The sequence below is a fragment of the Meleagris gallopavo genome, chromosome 1 (genome assembly GCF_905368555.1).
Source record: "Meleagris gallopavo chromosome 1, MGAL_WU_HG_1.1, whole genome shotgun sequence".
NCBI lineage: Eukaryota > Metazoa > Chordata > Aves > Galliformes > Phasianidae > Meleagris > Meleagris gallopavo.
Window position 1 is genome coordinate 76209773 of NC_139404.1, and position 15087 is coordinate 76224859.

The 15087-nt window shown below is 46.1% G+C and overlaps 2 protein-coding genes across 3 annotated transcripts; both read right to left on the minus strand.

The window, feature by feature from the left end:
• Positions 1 to 2077: 2077 nt before the first annotated feature.
• C1R (complement C1r) lies at positions 2078 to 9519 on the minus strand. 2 transcript variants are annotated; one of them, XM_003202651.5, is made up of 11 exons: positions 9354 to 9493; positions 8355 to 8583; positions 7945 to 8137; positions 7626 to 7769; positions 7271 to 7467; positions 6635 to 6782; positions 6430 to 6551; positions 5729 to 5807; positions 5161 to 5301; positions 3536 to 3610; positions 2078 to 3306 (listed from the first exon to the last, which is right to left on the minus strand). In XM_003202651.5, exons 1-11 carry the CDS (start codon positions 9359 to 9361, stop codon positions 2504 to 2506), a joined length of 2139 nt encoding a protein of 712 aa, XP_003202699.1. In that variant the 5' UTR covers positions 9362 to 9493; the 3' UTR covers positions 2078 to 2503. The 2 variants fall into 2 exon arrangements, with proteins under 2 accessions (XP_003202699.1, XP_085091760.1); XM_085235634.1 differs by lacking the exon at positions 8355 to 8583 and having other exon boundaries at positions 9354 to 9519.
• A 4093-nt stretch (positions 9520 to 13612) lies between these two features.
• On the minus strand, positions 13613 to 15034 carry RBP5 (retinol binding protein 5). The gene is made up of 4 exons (XM_003202682.5): positions 14892 to 15034; positions 14488 to 14666; positions 14044 to 14145; positions 13613 to 13756 (listed from the first exon to the last, which is right to left on the minus strand). Exons 1-4 carry the CDS (start codon positions 14962 to 14964, stop codon positions 13703 to 13705), a joined length of 408 nt encoding a protein of 135 aa, XP_003202730.1. The 5' UTR covers positions 14965 to 15034; the 3' UTR covers positions 13613 to 13702.
• Positions 15035 to 15087: the final 53 nt, after the last annotated feature.

Genomic DNA, 15087 nt, shown 5'->3' on the forward strand with positions numbered 1-15087 from the left:
GTTGCTATTGTATGTGGGCCCATTTCATCTTATGGAGTGCAAAAGGGAATTGTTCCTTTTAGACAGTGAAGACTGCAGTTTTAGCCCATCTGCAGAATCTGGTTGACATTAAATTGAATCAGAGTCAGCTGTGTGCCCTGGTGGCCAATAGGGCCAACCATACCCTGATGTGCATCAGGCCCAGCATTGATAGTGGCAAGAGGAAAAGGGATTGTCCCACTCTGCTCTGCTCTAATGTAGCCTCACCTTGAGCACTGTGTGCAGTTTTGGGGACCACAATATAAGAAGGATGTAAAACTATTAGAGAGAATCCAAAGGAGGGCTACAAAGATGGTGAAGGGTCTGGAGGAGCAGCTCAGGTCCCTTAGCTCAACACAGAGGAGGCTGCTGGGAGGCCTCATGGTGGCCAGCAGCTCCTCACAAGAGGAACAAAGGAGTAATGCTGAACTCTGCTCTCTGGTGACAGCAGCAGGGCCAGAGGGAATGGAATTGTGTCAGGGGAGGGGCAGGTGGGGGATAGGGAAAGGTTCTTCACCAGAGAGTGGTGGGGCCCTGGAACAGGGCAGGAGGCATGGCCCCAAGCAGCTGGAGTTCAAGAAACATTTAAACACTGCTCTCAGGCATATAGGCTGATTTTTGGGTGGTTCTAGGGGCCAGGAGTTGGACGCAGTTTCTACAGAAACTGAGGGAAAATTGTCTATCTTCCTTTCCAGATTCCCAAATTTTCCTAGTTCACTGCAAAGCAAAAGATAATTATGATGGCTTCTCAATATTTGTTCCTAATTTTTACAATGACTGAAGAGTTGATTATTTTATTATTTTTGTCACCTGAACTCACTGAGCATTGCAGAAATTTTGTTTCTGGAATACGGACTATTCCCTAACTGCATATACCTCAGTCTCCATTCCCTCTCCAAAGATTGGGGTTAATTCACTGCTTCTGTGGAACTGGACATCTTACTTAACATCCGGCTGAATATGATTCAGCACTGTGCCCAGGTGGCCAAGAGAGCCAATGGCACCCTGGCTGGTATCAGAAACAGTGCAGTCAGCAGGAGCACCAGGGAGGTGGCTCTGGTGATGCTGCACTTCAAGCACTGTGCTCAGTTTTGGGCCCCTCACTACTAGAAAGATATTGAGCTTCTGGAGCATGTCCAAAGAAGGGCAACAAAGTTGGTGAAGGGTCTGGAACAAGTTTTATGAAGAGCAGCTGAGGAAACTGGGATTGTTCATTCTGGAGAAGAGAAGGCTTGGGGACACATTCTCGCTCTCTACAATTACCTAAAAGGAGACCATGGTGAGGTGGGGTTCAGCCTCCTTTCCCAGGTAGCTAGAGATAGCACAACAGGTAATGGCCTTAAGTTGCACCAGTGGAGGTTCAGTTTGGATAGTTGGAAAAATTTCTTCTCAGAAAGAGTGGTGAATTACTGGTATGGGCTGTGCAGGGAGATTGTGGAGTCACCATCCCTGGAGGTTTTAAAGAAAAGAGTAGATGTGGCACTGGGTGACATGGTTTAGCAGGCATGGTGACAATGGGTTGATGGTTGGAGTAGATGATCTTACTGGTCTTTTCCAACCCTAATGATTCTATGATTCTGCAATCATGCCTTTGTTCTGTACTGCCATAAAATTGGCAAAATCAACAGAATTCTGACTTCTGGAGTTCATGAGTGAGTTTATATCGAGCATACAATTTCACAGATCAATCCTCAGGGTGTATTAACCTGAAAGCAAATGAGAGATCTTGTCACTAAAGATCTGGACCCGGACCACAGGTCTTGCTCTGAAAACAGAGCAAGAAGACACTGTGATCTCACACCCAGGGTTCTCCTGGCTCAAGAAGGTTTGTGACATTACACAGTTGAATCTTGACTGCCTTGAAGCCACCTGCAGTTCCAGACTGGGTAACAAAACAGCCTTGTGAGAAGAGAGTAATTCCCACTTGCAGTTACAAAACTAGAAATATTTCAGTGGTAGATAAAGCAATCCCTCTATTGATGAAATCTGTAATTTGCTTTCAGTTATGGGGAGTATATAGTAGTTGTTAAAAAACAAAGACAGAAAAACATAACACCTGTTTTCTCCAGCAATTATTTTAATATTCATAGAATTTCACTGATCCCAATGGGTATATGCACACTGTACTCAGCACATCCTTCAAGGTTTGCTGCTCTGCAAACTTTCCACACAACATGGCCTGCAAAATTAGACTGTACTAGTCTGATGACATTGTCAGCACTTTAGACAATAGTATGTTTGCTGCCATGAGATCTCTGATATTATCAAGGGTTCACCCAATAATAAGACTGGTGGGACAGCAGTTTTCCTAAGTTTTGATTGTGCCACCAAAAATTCATCAGATAACATTGTGGTTTTCTGAAATGCTTGTGATTAAGGTTACATGGTCTCTGTGTTTGAAAAGTCTTTAGGACATCAACAAAAGCTTTGGATATGATTTTCTGTATCTGTATGTACCAGTGATTCTTCAGCTGGACAGGAACATTTAGAGCCTATCCTCCTTTATTATTCCTTTGATCCAGTCCAAATAGTTGAGGATCTTGGTGTAGAAGCCATAGCCTTGGGCACAGCCGATACCCCAAGAAACAATACCTGTAGCCACCCACCGACCACTTTCCATGTCTAACACCGTGAAAACACTCCCACTATCCCCCTGGCATGTATCTCGTTTCTCCCTGCGGAAGCCAGCGCAGAACATGTTCTCAGAGAAAACCATAGGTTTCTCTCTATTCTTACTATCCAGCCAACTCTGGCATTTCTCCCGAGAAATTGCTGGTAGTTGCACATACTTCAAGTGATTTGAAAGAAAGTTTTTTTCCACACCAAAGCCACTCACGTAGCCCATGTACCCGTCCATGTAGAATGTGGTGTTGCTAGTATCTGGGAGACAGATGGGCAGTACTGTAGGGCCTAGGATTACTGGGTATTTTAGCTCCAGCAGTGCTATGTCTCCATTGTAGTTTTGCTCATCATTGGGATTGTAATCAGGATGGATAAAGATCCTACGTACGGGGTGGTTACCCATCTTGTAGAGCTCTTCTACATCAGTGTGGCCAAGGAAAATGTTAGCATCCTCTGTTAGCTGATCTAGGCTTACATTGTTCCTTGCTGACCCTTTGGGGAAGATGGTGTGGGCAGCAGTCAAAATCCAGCGATCACTCAGGAGTGCTCCACCTCCACGTCCATTGATTTCAGTCAGAGCCTGCCAAGGGAAGTTGCCCTTGCCTGCTCGCTCACCACCCACAATCCTCTGGACTTTAATAACAGGCTTGTCCGGCTTCCCACACACTGCGGAGAAAGGCAAGGAGATCATGACATCCTTCATTGCCCTGGCTTGTCCGTCTCTTTCCTACACCATCACTGTTCACCTAATTTTTGTCTTCCTGGATGTATTTCCCTATCCTTCCTCACAGACACCATTACTCTCACTCTCCTCTCTGCACGTTGTCCCTACTTTTTGTACCGGTGATAAATATTGATTGGTAAACACCAGACGATGTCATAGTTTTTTACTGACCTGGCAAGCAGGCAGGAATCCTCTTCTGGCCGTCTCGATCCACCCAGGTTCCCTCAGAAGAGCAGGTGTATCTCTCTGTAGGATGAGATGGGAGTGAATGAGACCCAGGCACAGGGTAGGAAGAATGGAAGGTCCCTCTCTCCAAGGAGTCCCACATGCTGCAGTCAGCCCTCCCATCCCAAAAGTACCCTTTTTTAGGAAAAGCTGCCTGTAGAATAATCTGGAATGTGTCCCTATGGGACACATGCATCTTGAAGTGCCTCAGTTCCATGTGAAAAACAGGAAAGTTCAGGCACCACTTCTGCAGAAGAAAAGCCTGAAGAGTCAGCTGAGCGAGTATTAACTTCACGTGCTTGCAGAGCCCTGTTAGCCCAAAGAAGGGTATGAAGAAGATACAGGGGTTTTAGATTCAAGTCTCTGGTTGCAGTTGTTTGCAGAGTGTAGGATGGTGCACTTTGTCCCAGAAATAGGAAAAAGATTAATCTGTTACTGTACATGTTCAGTATCAATTTCTGAGTCTGTATTGCTCATCACATAACTTGTGGGTCATCTCTTAACACAAATTCCACTTCCTCCAAAATTACTGCTTTTCTTAGAAAGTTAGCAGTGGTGACTAAAAATAATTTATATACAATCAATACATTTTATACAATTTATACTGTATTAAATGTTTCCAAGAAACTCTATCCTGTTCTCTTTGAAAGCTGACACTTTCCCATTAGAACTTTACACGTGGTAGTGCTGATATTTACTTGCTCTTGATTTTGACCTGTTCAGATTGAGCTCTGACTCTTCAGCAAGGAGTTAAATGCTGGTGCAAAAACAGTCAAATTCAACATTACTATCAACTTAAAGCATCCCCTTAGCTGCATATTCCTTGCCCCCAATGCTAGTATGTCAGCGCTGAGGCATACTGCAGAACTGTCTGTGGGTCTACGCCTGTGGGTCAATCATATCCAGGAACAGATTCAGGTGTATTTCTTTATATATTCATTCATTTTCGTGGAAGCGAAATGAACAGCCAGGGCAAGGAAATCATGGACTTTTTATGTTTTTCTTGTCATCAAAACTCCTATGTCATCAAATAACATTTCAGGTGCAAAAAGAAGGCATGTGAATGGTTTGGAATGTTCCCTTAATTTTTCTGACTTGCAACATAGATTTTTCTGCCTGTATGTTATTGGACATACTCTGCTGTTGGACAGTATTCCAAAGAGTAAACAGTATTACAGCAGAGTGGATTTTGAGTTTATTTATTGGCATCTGGAGCAATATGGATTTCTGTGATTGGGTTGCAGAATATTGATGCATTGTGCCTCAAATTTCAGTGAAAGAATGAAGTCCACCAGAGGAAAAAAGTCATGACTGCAGATGACTATCATGAGAATCACAAATTAAACCTTAAATTAAAGTTAAGGAGAGCCTGGAGAAGGGATATGAAGTTCTCTGGGAATGAAGTAAGGTTGCAACAACCCTCAGAACCTATGCTGCAGAGCCAAGGAAAGGTTGGAAAGCCTTCACAAGAGCCTCAAGACTGGGGAGTAGAGATTAGGAAAATTCTAACTGGGGACTGTAGAGGGCTTTTTATTTCAGTATTTCGACATCTGTGTGTGATCAGAACTCACCACCTCCTCCTCTGGTGACAATGTGATAATATGGTTCATTGCACTGGTATGTGATCACTGACTGGTAGGTGTTGTTTGCAGGTTTGTTAACATAACTGAATATTCCATTGGTCAGTTCTGTAGGGCTGCCACAGTTCACAACTACAAAAAAAGAGAGGAAAAAAGAAATGAGTAAAAGACAGCCTTAATACCCGTAGGTTAAAGCTTGATTTGGACTGCGGCCATGTTGTGAAGGATGGTACCAATTAGTACAGTGGGTACTAATGAGAGTGGTTGCTCCAAAATGGATCCCAAACTGGGATCTTCTGCTTCTAGATGTTACAACACTGAATTGACTTCTTAGTGATATTTTATGCATTTCTGTAGGGGAGGGAAAACATTTAGGTTTTTGGAAACAAAAGGTGTAATGAGCGTTAACAGTGGACTAAGCAGCCTTTACAGTCCTTCCAGTCAGCATATCTATAAGTCTATGGCCAAAGACAAACTGAGTCACAGATACTGAACTCCCTGCATACTTGAGGGAATAACTTAGAGCAAGGGACAAAATTCCAGCAGTCAGCTCACTCACTTTCACAGTGGGGCATGGGTTGATGCCATGTTCCATCAGCCTGGCAGACAGCAGTGAAGGACAGCAGCTTCCGGTTGCCCTGCACAAAAGAAATCAGAAAAAAAAAACATTGCTGGCTGTATGGAGCCTCATATTCCCTTCACACAACATACAAATTCTCTTCCCTCACACAAAAATATTGTCCTAACTGCCAGTTTTTCTACTGCTCCCTCACAGCACTGTGTTCCAGTAGTTGGCCTCTCCCCTTGCTGCCTTCCTTCCATCTTGTGTTTGCTACAGGCTACAAATTATGCATAAAGAGACAAAATGTAAGCAGCCAGCAACCATAAAAATTTGAGAGGTCTGAGGTGCTGACAGTACAGAGTCCTGACAGCAGGATGGCAATGAAGGCAGGTAGCATATTCTGCTTCAAGTCTGATTTCACATCCTCTCAAAGTGAGACTCTTGTTTACCAGTTCTTCCTGGGATCTTTGTTTTCTCATCTACAGGGGCTTGCCTTTTTGTGAGACAAAGAATATACAAGAAAGGAGGCTAGGAAAAGAGAAAACACTGGGAAAAAATGCCTGCAGATGCATGGAAAAACATAAATAGCAAGAGATTGCCAGGAGTGAAATCCTCAAAGAAAACTTTACTGAAAGTTGAAAGACATGGACTGAAGAGAAAGCAGAACATAGCTGAAGGGAGATGAGAAGGGATCTCACCTCCACCAAGTTAAAGCCAGTCTGGCAGCTGACAATGAAATAGTCTTGATATCGATACACAGGCTGCAGGTCTCTGATGATGGTAAATTGATCCCGTGGGACAGGCTGTGGGCACCGTATTCCTGTTAGAAAAGGGGATCAAGTGGGTGGTTATTAATAAATGGGTAGATACGCTCTAGTAGTCATTGGGGAAGAGATATCTTACTCTCTGAGGTGTAGTGGATCTTCCAACCACGACTGAACCCTGATTCATCAGTGAAGAAGAGTATGTCCACCTCATTGCTTTTGGTTTCTATGCTGCCAGGTGACTTCTTGCCACAGAATTCACCAATCTCTCTCCCTTGTGCTTGGATCTAGTGACAAAATCAAGTATCTCAGGAATAGAAACATACATGTCTTCTCTTCAGTATCCCTATCTCAATCCAGACCAAGTTTGCCAAAGTGCCTAATGATGGGTGGGATGCCTGTCTGACCCTTCTTTGCTGATGGCAGCACTGTCAGATCAGAAGAAATGAGTGACCAAATACAAGCTCTACTTTATTGTGGGAATCGGAGCTATCAACCAATTTGAATCCTGAGACTAAAGCAAAAGGACATAAAACCTCAAGAAAGATGATTTTTTTTAGCTCCATTCACAGGAACGTGTGACCCAGAGCCTCTTGATCTCAGGACAATGCTTATTAGAGGTTCTGAGGGAGGGACAAGGGAACAGCTCAGTTTTCCATAGCGGGGCATTCTTTTTGTACAAATCCTGTATTTCTCATGCTAATAGTGATATCTGCAGAATTCCTGTTCAGCCCTGGCAGCGGGGCTTGAAGGAGAGTCTGCTAATTTCCAGTACCTTGAGCTGATCGTAGGGACAGTGGACTTGCTGGTGGTCATCAATCTCAAAAGGTTCCAAGAACTTTAGGATGATAGACAGGCCTTTTTCCAGACGGATGCTGTAGTTACACTGGAGGTCTTCGGGATAGGGGTGGGGGTACTCTGGGCTGCTCAGGTAGCCAGATGCCTCTGTGAACAACTCACTGCTGCACTCCACTGGTGTAGGGGAAGAAAGCAAAGATCACAAGATGGGCCTGTGCCAGCTGCGGTGCCATTAACTGCTTCCTAAACCACTTCTCCCACTCTTCCCGGCTGAAGGGCTCCTGTTCTGGAATCCTCCATATTCCATCTGAACTTTCAGACTTTCAGTTTACCTTTGCAAGAGTGGTAGTCACTTTGGAGCTGATAGCCAGGTCGGCAAGAGCAGAAGTAGCCACCCACATAGTTGTGACAGATTTGCTGGCACCGAAGCCCCTCATCATCCTCAGCAGCATTGCTAGGATCACATTCATCAAGATCTGAAGAGGTAAGAGATGCTGGGTTAAGAGGAGGAAAGTCTCAAACCTATCTGCTGTACACTGAAAGTATACAGAGATCAGTATCTTTGCTCAAGGAATCTCTGCCTGTTAAGGAGGAAAATTAGTTGGACCCACAAAGCTTCTTTCTGCATGACAGATTGTGCCTCCTACTCACCCACAGCTTTATAATAGGCCAGGAAGCCCCTGTAGGGAATGACCGTGCCATTGTCTTCATTGGAGAAATCAGAGTGAAATGAAAGATGCATCCTGTTTCCCTTAGATACAAACTCCTTTCTTCCTGGGTGATTGCCTGTGGTTGACCCAAGCTGCCCACAATATCGCCCCAAGCTCTTCTTGTCCGCTCTGATCTGTCAAGGTTAAGGGGAAATCAGTGTAGCCTCATAACAGTCAGTTATGCACCACTAATATCCAGCCACAAAATGCTATTATCTGTTTCACCTGTTACCATCTTTAGTTCCTTCCCAGTCCTCTGTGGGGAGTGTGAGAGGAAGCCTCATGAATCAGCAGCATGCCTCTAGATTCTCATTTCCAGCCACCAATTACTCCACATATCTATTTACGTACCTTAACATAGTCATAGAAACAGGTCTCTGATGGCTCCAGGTCAAAATATCTGAAGGTCAGCTTCACCACATAGCCTTTGGGAACAATGATATCCCAACTGCTGATGTTATTGTTGGGGTATGGCTTGGGATAATTTGGGGATCTGATCTCCCCAAATAACTTTCTTGGGACTGGACTGGAACTGATCACTCCAGAAAAGAGGATGGCCCACAGGAGAAAAGGAGTGTGCCTGTGAACATGGCAAGCAAATTATGACATCGCATAAAACTCAGTCATCCAAAATCAGGGGAGAGACTTCACAGGTGGCTTGCATGCAGTCTAGCAAAATGCAAACACAAGAGGCCTAGCTGCAGGTCCAGCTTTTGGCTAGGATCACTCACGAACAATTCGAACCACGGAAATGAAAACATCAGCACTGACCAACTCCAGCAAGGTGTCCATGATCCAGCCAAAGAGATTTGTTCTCCTGGCAAGCACTTCGAGGGAACATGGGTGAATTCCCCAAGCAGCGGCTGTTTGTTCCCAGCAACTATGGGCTAGACTCCTCAGAAGCACTGTAAGCGTGGTTCCCCTTTGCTCTGGGCCAGTGGATCATTTCTGATCATCACTAGCTGGGGGTTTTGCCTCATTCATGTGGTCAGTATCTGAAGATCTCAATCTCAGTTTACTAATGAGCAATCTCACAGTGCCTCCAGTGCAACCCTCAGCCCAGTCGTGCCCAAGTCGTCCTCCTGAAAAAACTGGCTCTCATTTGTTTCTCTTTCTTTTCCCTCTCCCTCTCTGGGAAACGGGACTGTTAATACTCCTCCAAAACACTCCCATTGCCCAGATCTCATGAAAAATCCACCAGGTTGATCCTTCTTCCTTAGCCCTAGCAAAGGTTTAACGAAGGGATAGCAAACACTAGGTAAGCCTTTTTCACCCGTTCACCTCCCTGGAAGAGCCTAATCGCCCACCACCCTCCCGGAAAGGTGTTGCGTTCCCGTTCCCCACACTCACACCTCCATACGTTCGGTTGCGGTGCCCGCTATTCTTTCTGCTCCCGTTCTGTCCGAGCTCGAGCTGCACGGTCCCCGGCTGCGCACGGGGGGTGGTGAGAGCAGTGGGTGGGAAGACAGAGCCGGGCTGCGGGCGGACGGGACGGGACCGGGAGCCTCCAGCACGGCGCCTGCTGCCCTCTGGTGCCCAGCTGCTGCAGCTCCGCGAGGACACCGGCCTTGGGGCCAGGGAGGGTTTTGGGGAGCTCTTAAATTCTAGCCAGGCAAAAGTAGACTTTCATTTCTAAGGAAGAGGGCAAGGAGGAAGAAAAATTATGACCGGAGATCTTTGGTGATGACTTCAACTGCATTCCAGCAGCTCCTACACTTTCTCCTACTCCTCCTTGGGCAGTTTTCTGGTATAGAGAGAAGCACAGACATTTCAGTCTTAACAAATTTTTAAATGTGAACTTTAAAAAATAAAAACTCGCCTCTCATCATGCTGATGTGCTGAAGAACGCCTCCGACCACTTATTTATATACTTATTTATTGGGATGAGAACCATGAGCTTCTTCAGGGAAAGGAAGAAAAACCTCAGGTTTTTGAATTTAGTAAACATTAATAAAACTGAACAAGCCTATAGAATTATAAGCACTCAGAGAACAAGTGTTTTTTCAAAGGCTCTTATTTGCTGCGTGTCCTGCAATCATCTGAAGCATTTTTAAGAGAAACAAGATAGATAAAGCCTTTGTTATTTAATGGAGAAATGAGAAAAGATAGCAAGTTGCAAACACATTTCAGACTTTCATCAACATGGTGCCCAAGCCTTGTACTGAACTTCACAAACTTCAGAATTTTACAGCTTTCAGATTTTGGTGTAACACCATTCTAGTGTTTTCCCTTTGAATTATGGATGCAGAGAAATTAATGAGTTTCTTGCACTGAAATCAAAGAAAATAATCCACAGCTACAAAAACATGTTGAATGAAGAGGAAAATGATGTTTATAAAAGAATGAAGAAAGCTTTTCCAGGATATTTATGAAAGCGCACTGAAGATTAGCAAAACTGTTCATCAAAATGCCTTTGAGTTACCTGGAAAAGATCATGCAAATATGCAGTTAGTGCCTCTGTAATAACAATGTATGGCCCCAAACATCTGAATTAAGGAGGAAATATTACACTGGTACTTCTTCATGTATGACTTTGGGCACCCTCATTTTTACACTGTGGTACAGTGGATTATTCTGACTTACTGTCCCACCCAAAGGGAAGATTTTACTTCTTTCCACATGTGGAAAGAAGCTGGGAAGCACCAGAAACTGCTGAGAGACCTGTTACCAGCAGGTCGCTGGTAGGGAGAGTGTTCACTTATAAAGAATGGACAAGCAGATATAATTTAGGATCATTTGTAAGGAAGCTGATAATTTCAATGTGTCATTTGCAGGAATCTTACAAACAAACAGCACTAGTAGAAGTTCCTAACTTTTAAGATAAAAGTTCCTAGCACTTTTAAGATAAATCTTCCACATGGATTTTTTTTTGTTTTGTTTTTTTCCCTGGTAAAACCATCTGTGGTATTGGGAGGGTACTTCAGCTGCTAAAGTAAAGTTGAACAGCTTGAGGTGAGTCTGTCTGGAGCAGCCCACTTCCGATACATGCCCCATAGACCTACTTATTTCCCTCTGTTCTGCTCCAGTGCTCCTGCTGGTTGGTGCCCCCCTTCAGATGTTCTGTGTAATTTCTCTGCTGCTTTGAATACAGTGTGTTTCAGGGGGTCAATGGAAAGAAGGCTGGTCAGCAGCCTAGAAGCATGCATGAGATTATTCTCTGATGTGCAGACTTTCTCACACACTGAAAAGAAATTGAGCTGGATACTTTATCCTCAACCTGAGGAAAGAAAGACAGAGGAACTCCTCTGTTTGGCCTCCTGTAGCTACTCCACCTCTCTTACAGTATAATCATCCTGCCAGGGCCACAGATGCAGGTTCACCTGTAGTGGTGGTGCTGATAGATGGCAAAGAAGAGGAGCCCTTTTTGGTACAGATCATCTGTTGAGAGCCAACGAAAGGGAAAGATGAGTATTTCACTGAAGGAAAGAAGGTCCCTGAGCATGCCACTGAGTTTAGAAACCTCCTCTCCAATACCCTATCTGTAAGTTTCAAATGAACCTTGCCATTCTCAAACCTTTAAGTAAGTCAGTGCATTTGATTGTGTCAAATTAGCTAATGGTTAAGTGCTGATTAACTACTACTTAAAATCATAGAATCCAACCTTGTAATTTATCTTGCTTACCCCAAATAGCTGCTAAAACTAGAATTGTGTAAAAATCAATTGGTGGCACTTTAACACCGAGCTGTTTTCCCTGGGCACTTTACCTTCAAACACTCTTTTTGACTAAGCAACACTCAGATATCTCTACTTGATCATTTATTGCTTTCTGGGGACACTTTGCCACTAGTCTAAGGGCTTAGGCTTCACGCAGCTTCACTGTGCTATTAAATGGCTTATCATTTTTTCAGACAAATCATGCCACTCCTACAGCTCTGGTTTATGTGAAGAAGGTGACCTACATAAAAAGAGGTTCACGATTCTAGGAATGGATCTTCCCCCTGGTATGAAATGGTTGGCATGCCAGTGTAAAGAGTCTGTCACGGTTAACTACTTGAAGACAATAGCTGTCTACCACCAAACCAGAACATAGGTCAGAAAAGCAATGTTAAGAAAGTGCACCAGTTTTTGCTCTGGAGCCTGAAATAAGGTGATCATGCAGTCTGGACATGGTGAAGCAAGCTTGATGATGGGGATCAGAAAGGCTCCTTGTTCAGACTGTGGGATGAGAGCAACAGTTCAATCAGCTCCTCAGCTGCTATCAGTTGAAGCCCTAGATCTTACAACCTCACAATACAACAGAGATAATGTAGAGGCTGCTGATGATAGATGGAATAACGGTTCATAGAAGTCTACAAGGAGCAGACAACTGATATCTTGGACGGCTTGGTTATGATTGCCCAATGTGTTTGGTTACATCCCAGCCAGTAGCACTCTTGCACTCTGGATACTGACAGGATGTTGCAGCCTGTAATGTCCTGAGACAATCTTGAAGAGCCAGAGGTCAACACTTACAGATACAGCTGCAGCTACCTCACTCCTTGCATACTGCATGTATTTAAGTAGACCTTTTCTTACCACAGTCATGTTTTTGTTTCTCTGAGAAGAAGCTCCTTGGAAAATACTACTTTTTAGATGAGCTGCTGGAGGGGAAAAAAAATGCATTTAATCAGCTTGAAATGAGCCCATTTTCAAAATCTCGGCTCTTTGAGCGTCAGTAGCTACACATTTCTGAGTACAGAGCTCTTCAATCTTTAGTTCAGGGGCAGCCACAAGTTTCCTTCAGAAATAAACCACAGGGGCCTTTTGCACATCCCATCCGGTGTCCTCACTAAAGGACACCACTGTCTTTGTCCATCCTTTCACGGGACCTCATGTCCCTAGGTTCTGTCCCTTGGTCTCTGACTGTAAAGGGCAGCTGTGAACCAGGGGAGCTATGACAGTAAAGGGAGGATAGTAAAGTCAGGTGGAGTGGAGGGGCTGGAGACAGTGGCTTCTACACCTGGAAGAAAGACAGAGCTGCCTTCTCTCTCTCAGCTTTCCCAGGAGTGCAGTGAACATGAACTACAAGGGACTTCCTACCTCGCCCCAACTCTTGGATTTCACACAAAAATCCTTGACATCAAAGAATCATTTCTGTGCTATAGCTTGAAGATTTCAGGATCCTGAAAAAAAATATGATGTCTGCAAGCAACAGGACCTGGGGGCTTGCACTGGTGTTTTCAGAAGAGGCAGCCTCAGCTGTCCTTGCTGACTCAGGGCTCCAAATTCTGCTTTCCAGAGGTAGCCGAGGGACTGTGCTGCAACAGTGGGGGGAAGCAGAAGAGAACAACATGGACCAGCGAGGGGTCTGTCCAGGCTCAGCAGCGGCAAATGCCTGTGGCCGCCTATGTGCAACTCGGGCAACTCGCCACAGTGTGGGGTGGCTGGATGGCCTCCGCCTCGCCTAACTCCCTCCCATCCAGCTCTTATTCTGAAAAGAGTCGCCGTGCATTCGGCGGCCCTCTTCCTCGCTGCCTCTGCCCACCCTGTTCTGCCTGGAAGCACTCCAGCCGTCCCCTCTCCCCGCCTCTCCCTTCTTGGGCCCGGCCCGCCGTGACCTGACCACGGCCTTCTTCCATCCTGCCGCTTAGCGAGGCAGAAAAAAACACGCTGCTACAGGGAGCCTGGCTCGCTGCCATCGAGTTTGCTTCTTTAATCTGAAGCAGTTCACACTGGAGAGTGGGGCCCCGACCTGGGCATGTGTCCCAGCAGCCAGCGGTCACTTCACTTTCTGGAAGACCTGAACGCAGACCTCATCTTCAGCCGTCATGCGCTGGGGAAAGGAGAAGAAAGAGGAATTCAGACTGCAGCCCTGTGTGCTCCTGCTGAGTCTTGGCAGGTCATCCTGAGGGTGGGAAGGGCCACCACTGCTGCTGCTGCATAACTTTAACTTTTGAACCCCGGCAGCGGATGTTTATGAGAAGTGGCCATTGCTCCTGAAGAGCCAGGGCGAAGCCTGAGAGGAGCAGGAAGGAGGCTGCCCAGGTTCACCAACAGTTCACAGCACTTGCGCTATGCCCCCCACCACCCACCAGGCAAGCTGCATGGGCCCTTCCTCACCAGATGCAGCCGGTCTCCCTCTAGCCAGTGTCGCCAGCCGCGGTTCCTCTTCTCCCCTATCTGCTCACATACCAGCTGGTCACCCTCCCAGAAAACAGTCGTCTGAAAAAAAGCAGAGGGGAAGATGTGGACCCAACAAAAGCAATACAGATTTCCAGTGATGACATTGAGTGCTCCCATCACATTTTCAAATGTGGTCCCTGGTATGGTTGGTGTCTCTTGGGTGGCTCCTTGGGACTGATGCTCTTTGTGGCAAGATCTAGTATCCTTCTGGATCCCAAAGCACCAGGTCTGGATGTGTGTTGCTCGCCCCCTTGCTGGGAGCAATTCACTCAGCCAGGTCTGGGCTGGGCTCTCGCCTTGCTTGTGGACTAAAAGCCAGGCAATCCCTGAAGTTCTAGTTCATCCCAGTCAGCATTATCTAGTTCTGTTGGGGATCCTCACCTGGCACTTGCGCCCATCTACGGGTCCCAGGTCTTCCTCAAACTGGACCCCAAGGTCAAAATCCATGACGTAGTCCCGCAGGGAGGTGATTGTGCGGATGACCATGTGGTCTCCTGTGTGTATGATCTCTTTGTCAGGCTTCAGCAGGCAGACCACCTTGCGCAGGACCACGTTGATATCTGGAGAATGAAATGGAGGGGAGGTGTGTGGGCTACCCAGGCTCCTCCACACTTTGGGCAGGGGGGGTCCAACTCCAGGGATGCCTCATCTCCCCCTCCCACCAAAAGTGATAGTCTTAGATAGAATGATGGAAGGGTTGGTTGCCCGAGCCCCTTCCTATGCTTTCCAGGTCCCGCGGGCCGGAGACAAGAAGGAGTAAGAGGGAAGGAGGAGGGAGGAGTTACCCAACGCGCGCAGGTAATTGTCCATATTCTCCTGGGAGACGAAGCGGTAATAGCCGCTGAGGTTGGGCAGCATCCCGAGACGGAGCACCTGGCTGCTGGCTGCGAGAAGCGGGGAAGAGCTGCCCGGCGCGGAGCGGGGCGGGCACGACGAACTGCGGGCTCCTCGCCGAAGTAAGAGTCCCGACGGGCCTGTCCC

Excerpts from the sequence above, each read along its gene's own strand:
- C1R (XM_003202651.5), bottom strand. Across the intron at positions 6,552-6,634 it reads GATCCACTACACCTCAGAGA|GAATACGGTGCCCACAGCCT; the intron begins GTAAGATATCTC and ends CTTTTCTAACAG. Across the intron at positions 3,611-5,160 it reads TGTCACCAGAGGAGGAGGTG|AGAGATACACCTGCTCTTCT; the intron begins GTGAGTTCTGAT and ends CTCATCCTACAG.
- RBP5 (XM_003202682.5), bottom strand. The coding sequence starts at position 14,964 with ATGCTGCCCAACCTCAGCGGCTATTACCGCTTCGTCTCCCAGGAGAAT. Across the intron at positions 14,667-14,891 it reads CAATTACCTGCGCGCGTTGG|ATATCAACGTGGTCCTGCGC; the intron begins GTAACTCCTCCC and ends TTCATTCTCCAG. Across the intron at positions 13,757-14,043 it reads AGGGAGACCGGCTGCATCTG|CGCATGACGGCTGAAGATGA; the intron begins GTGAGGAAGGGC and ends TCCTTTCCCCAG.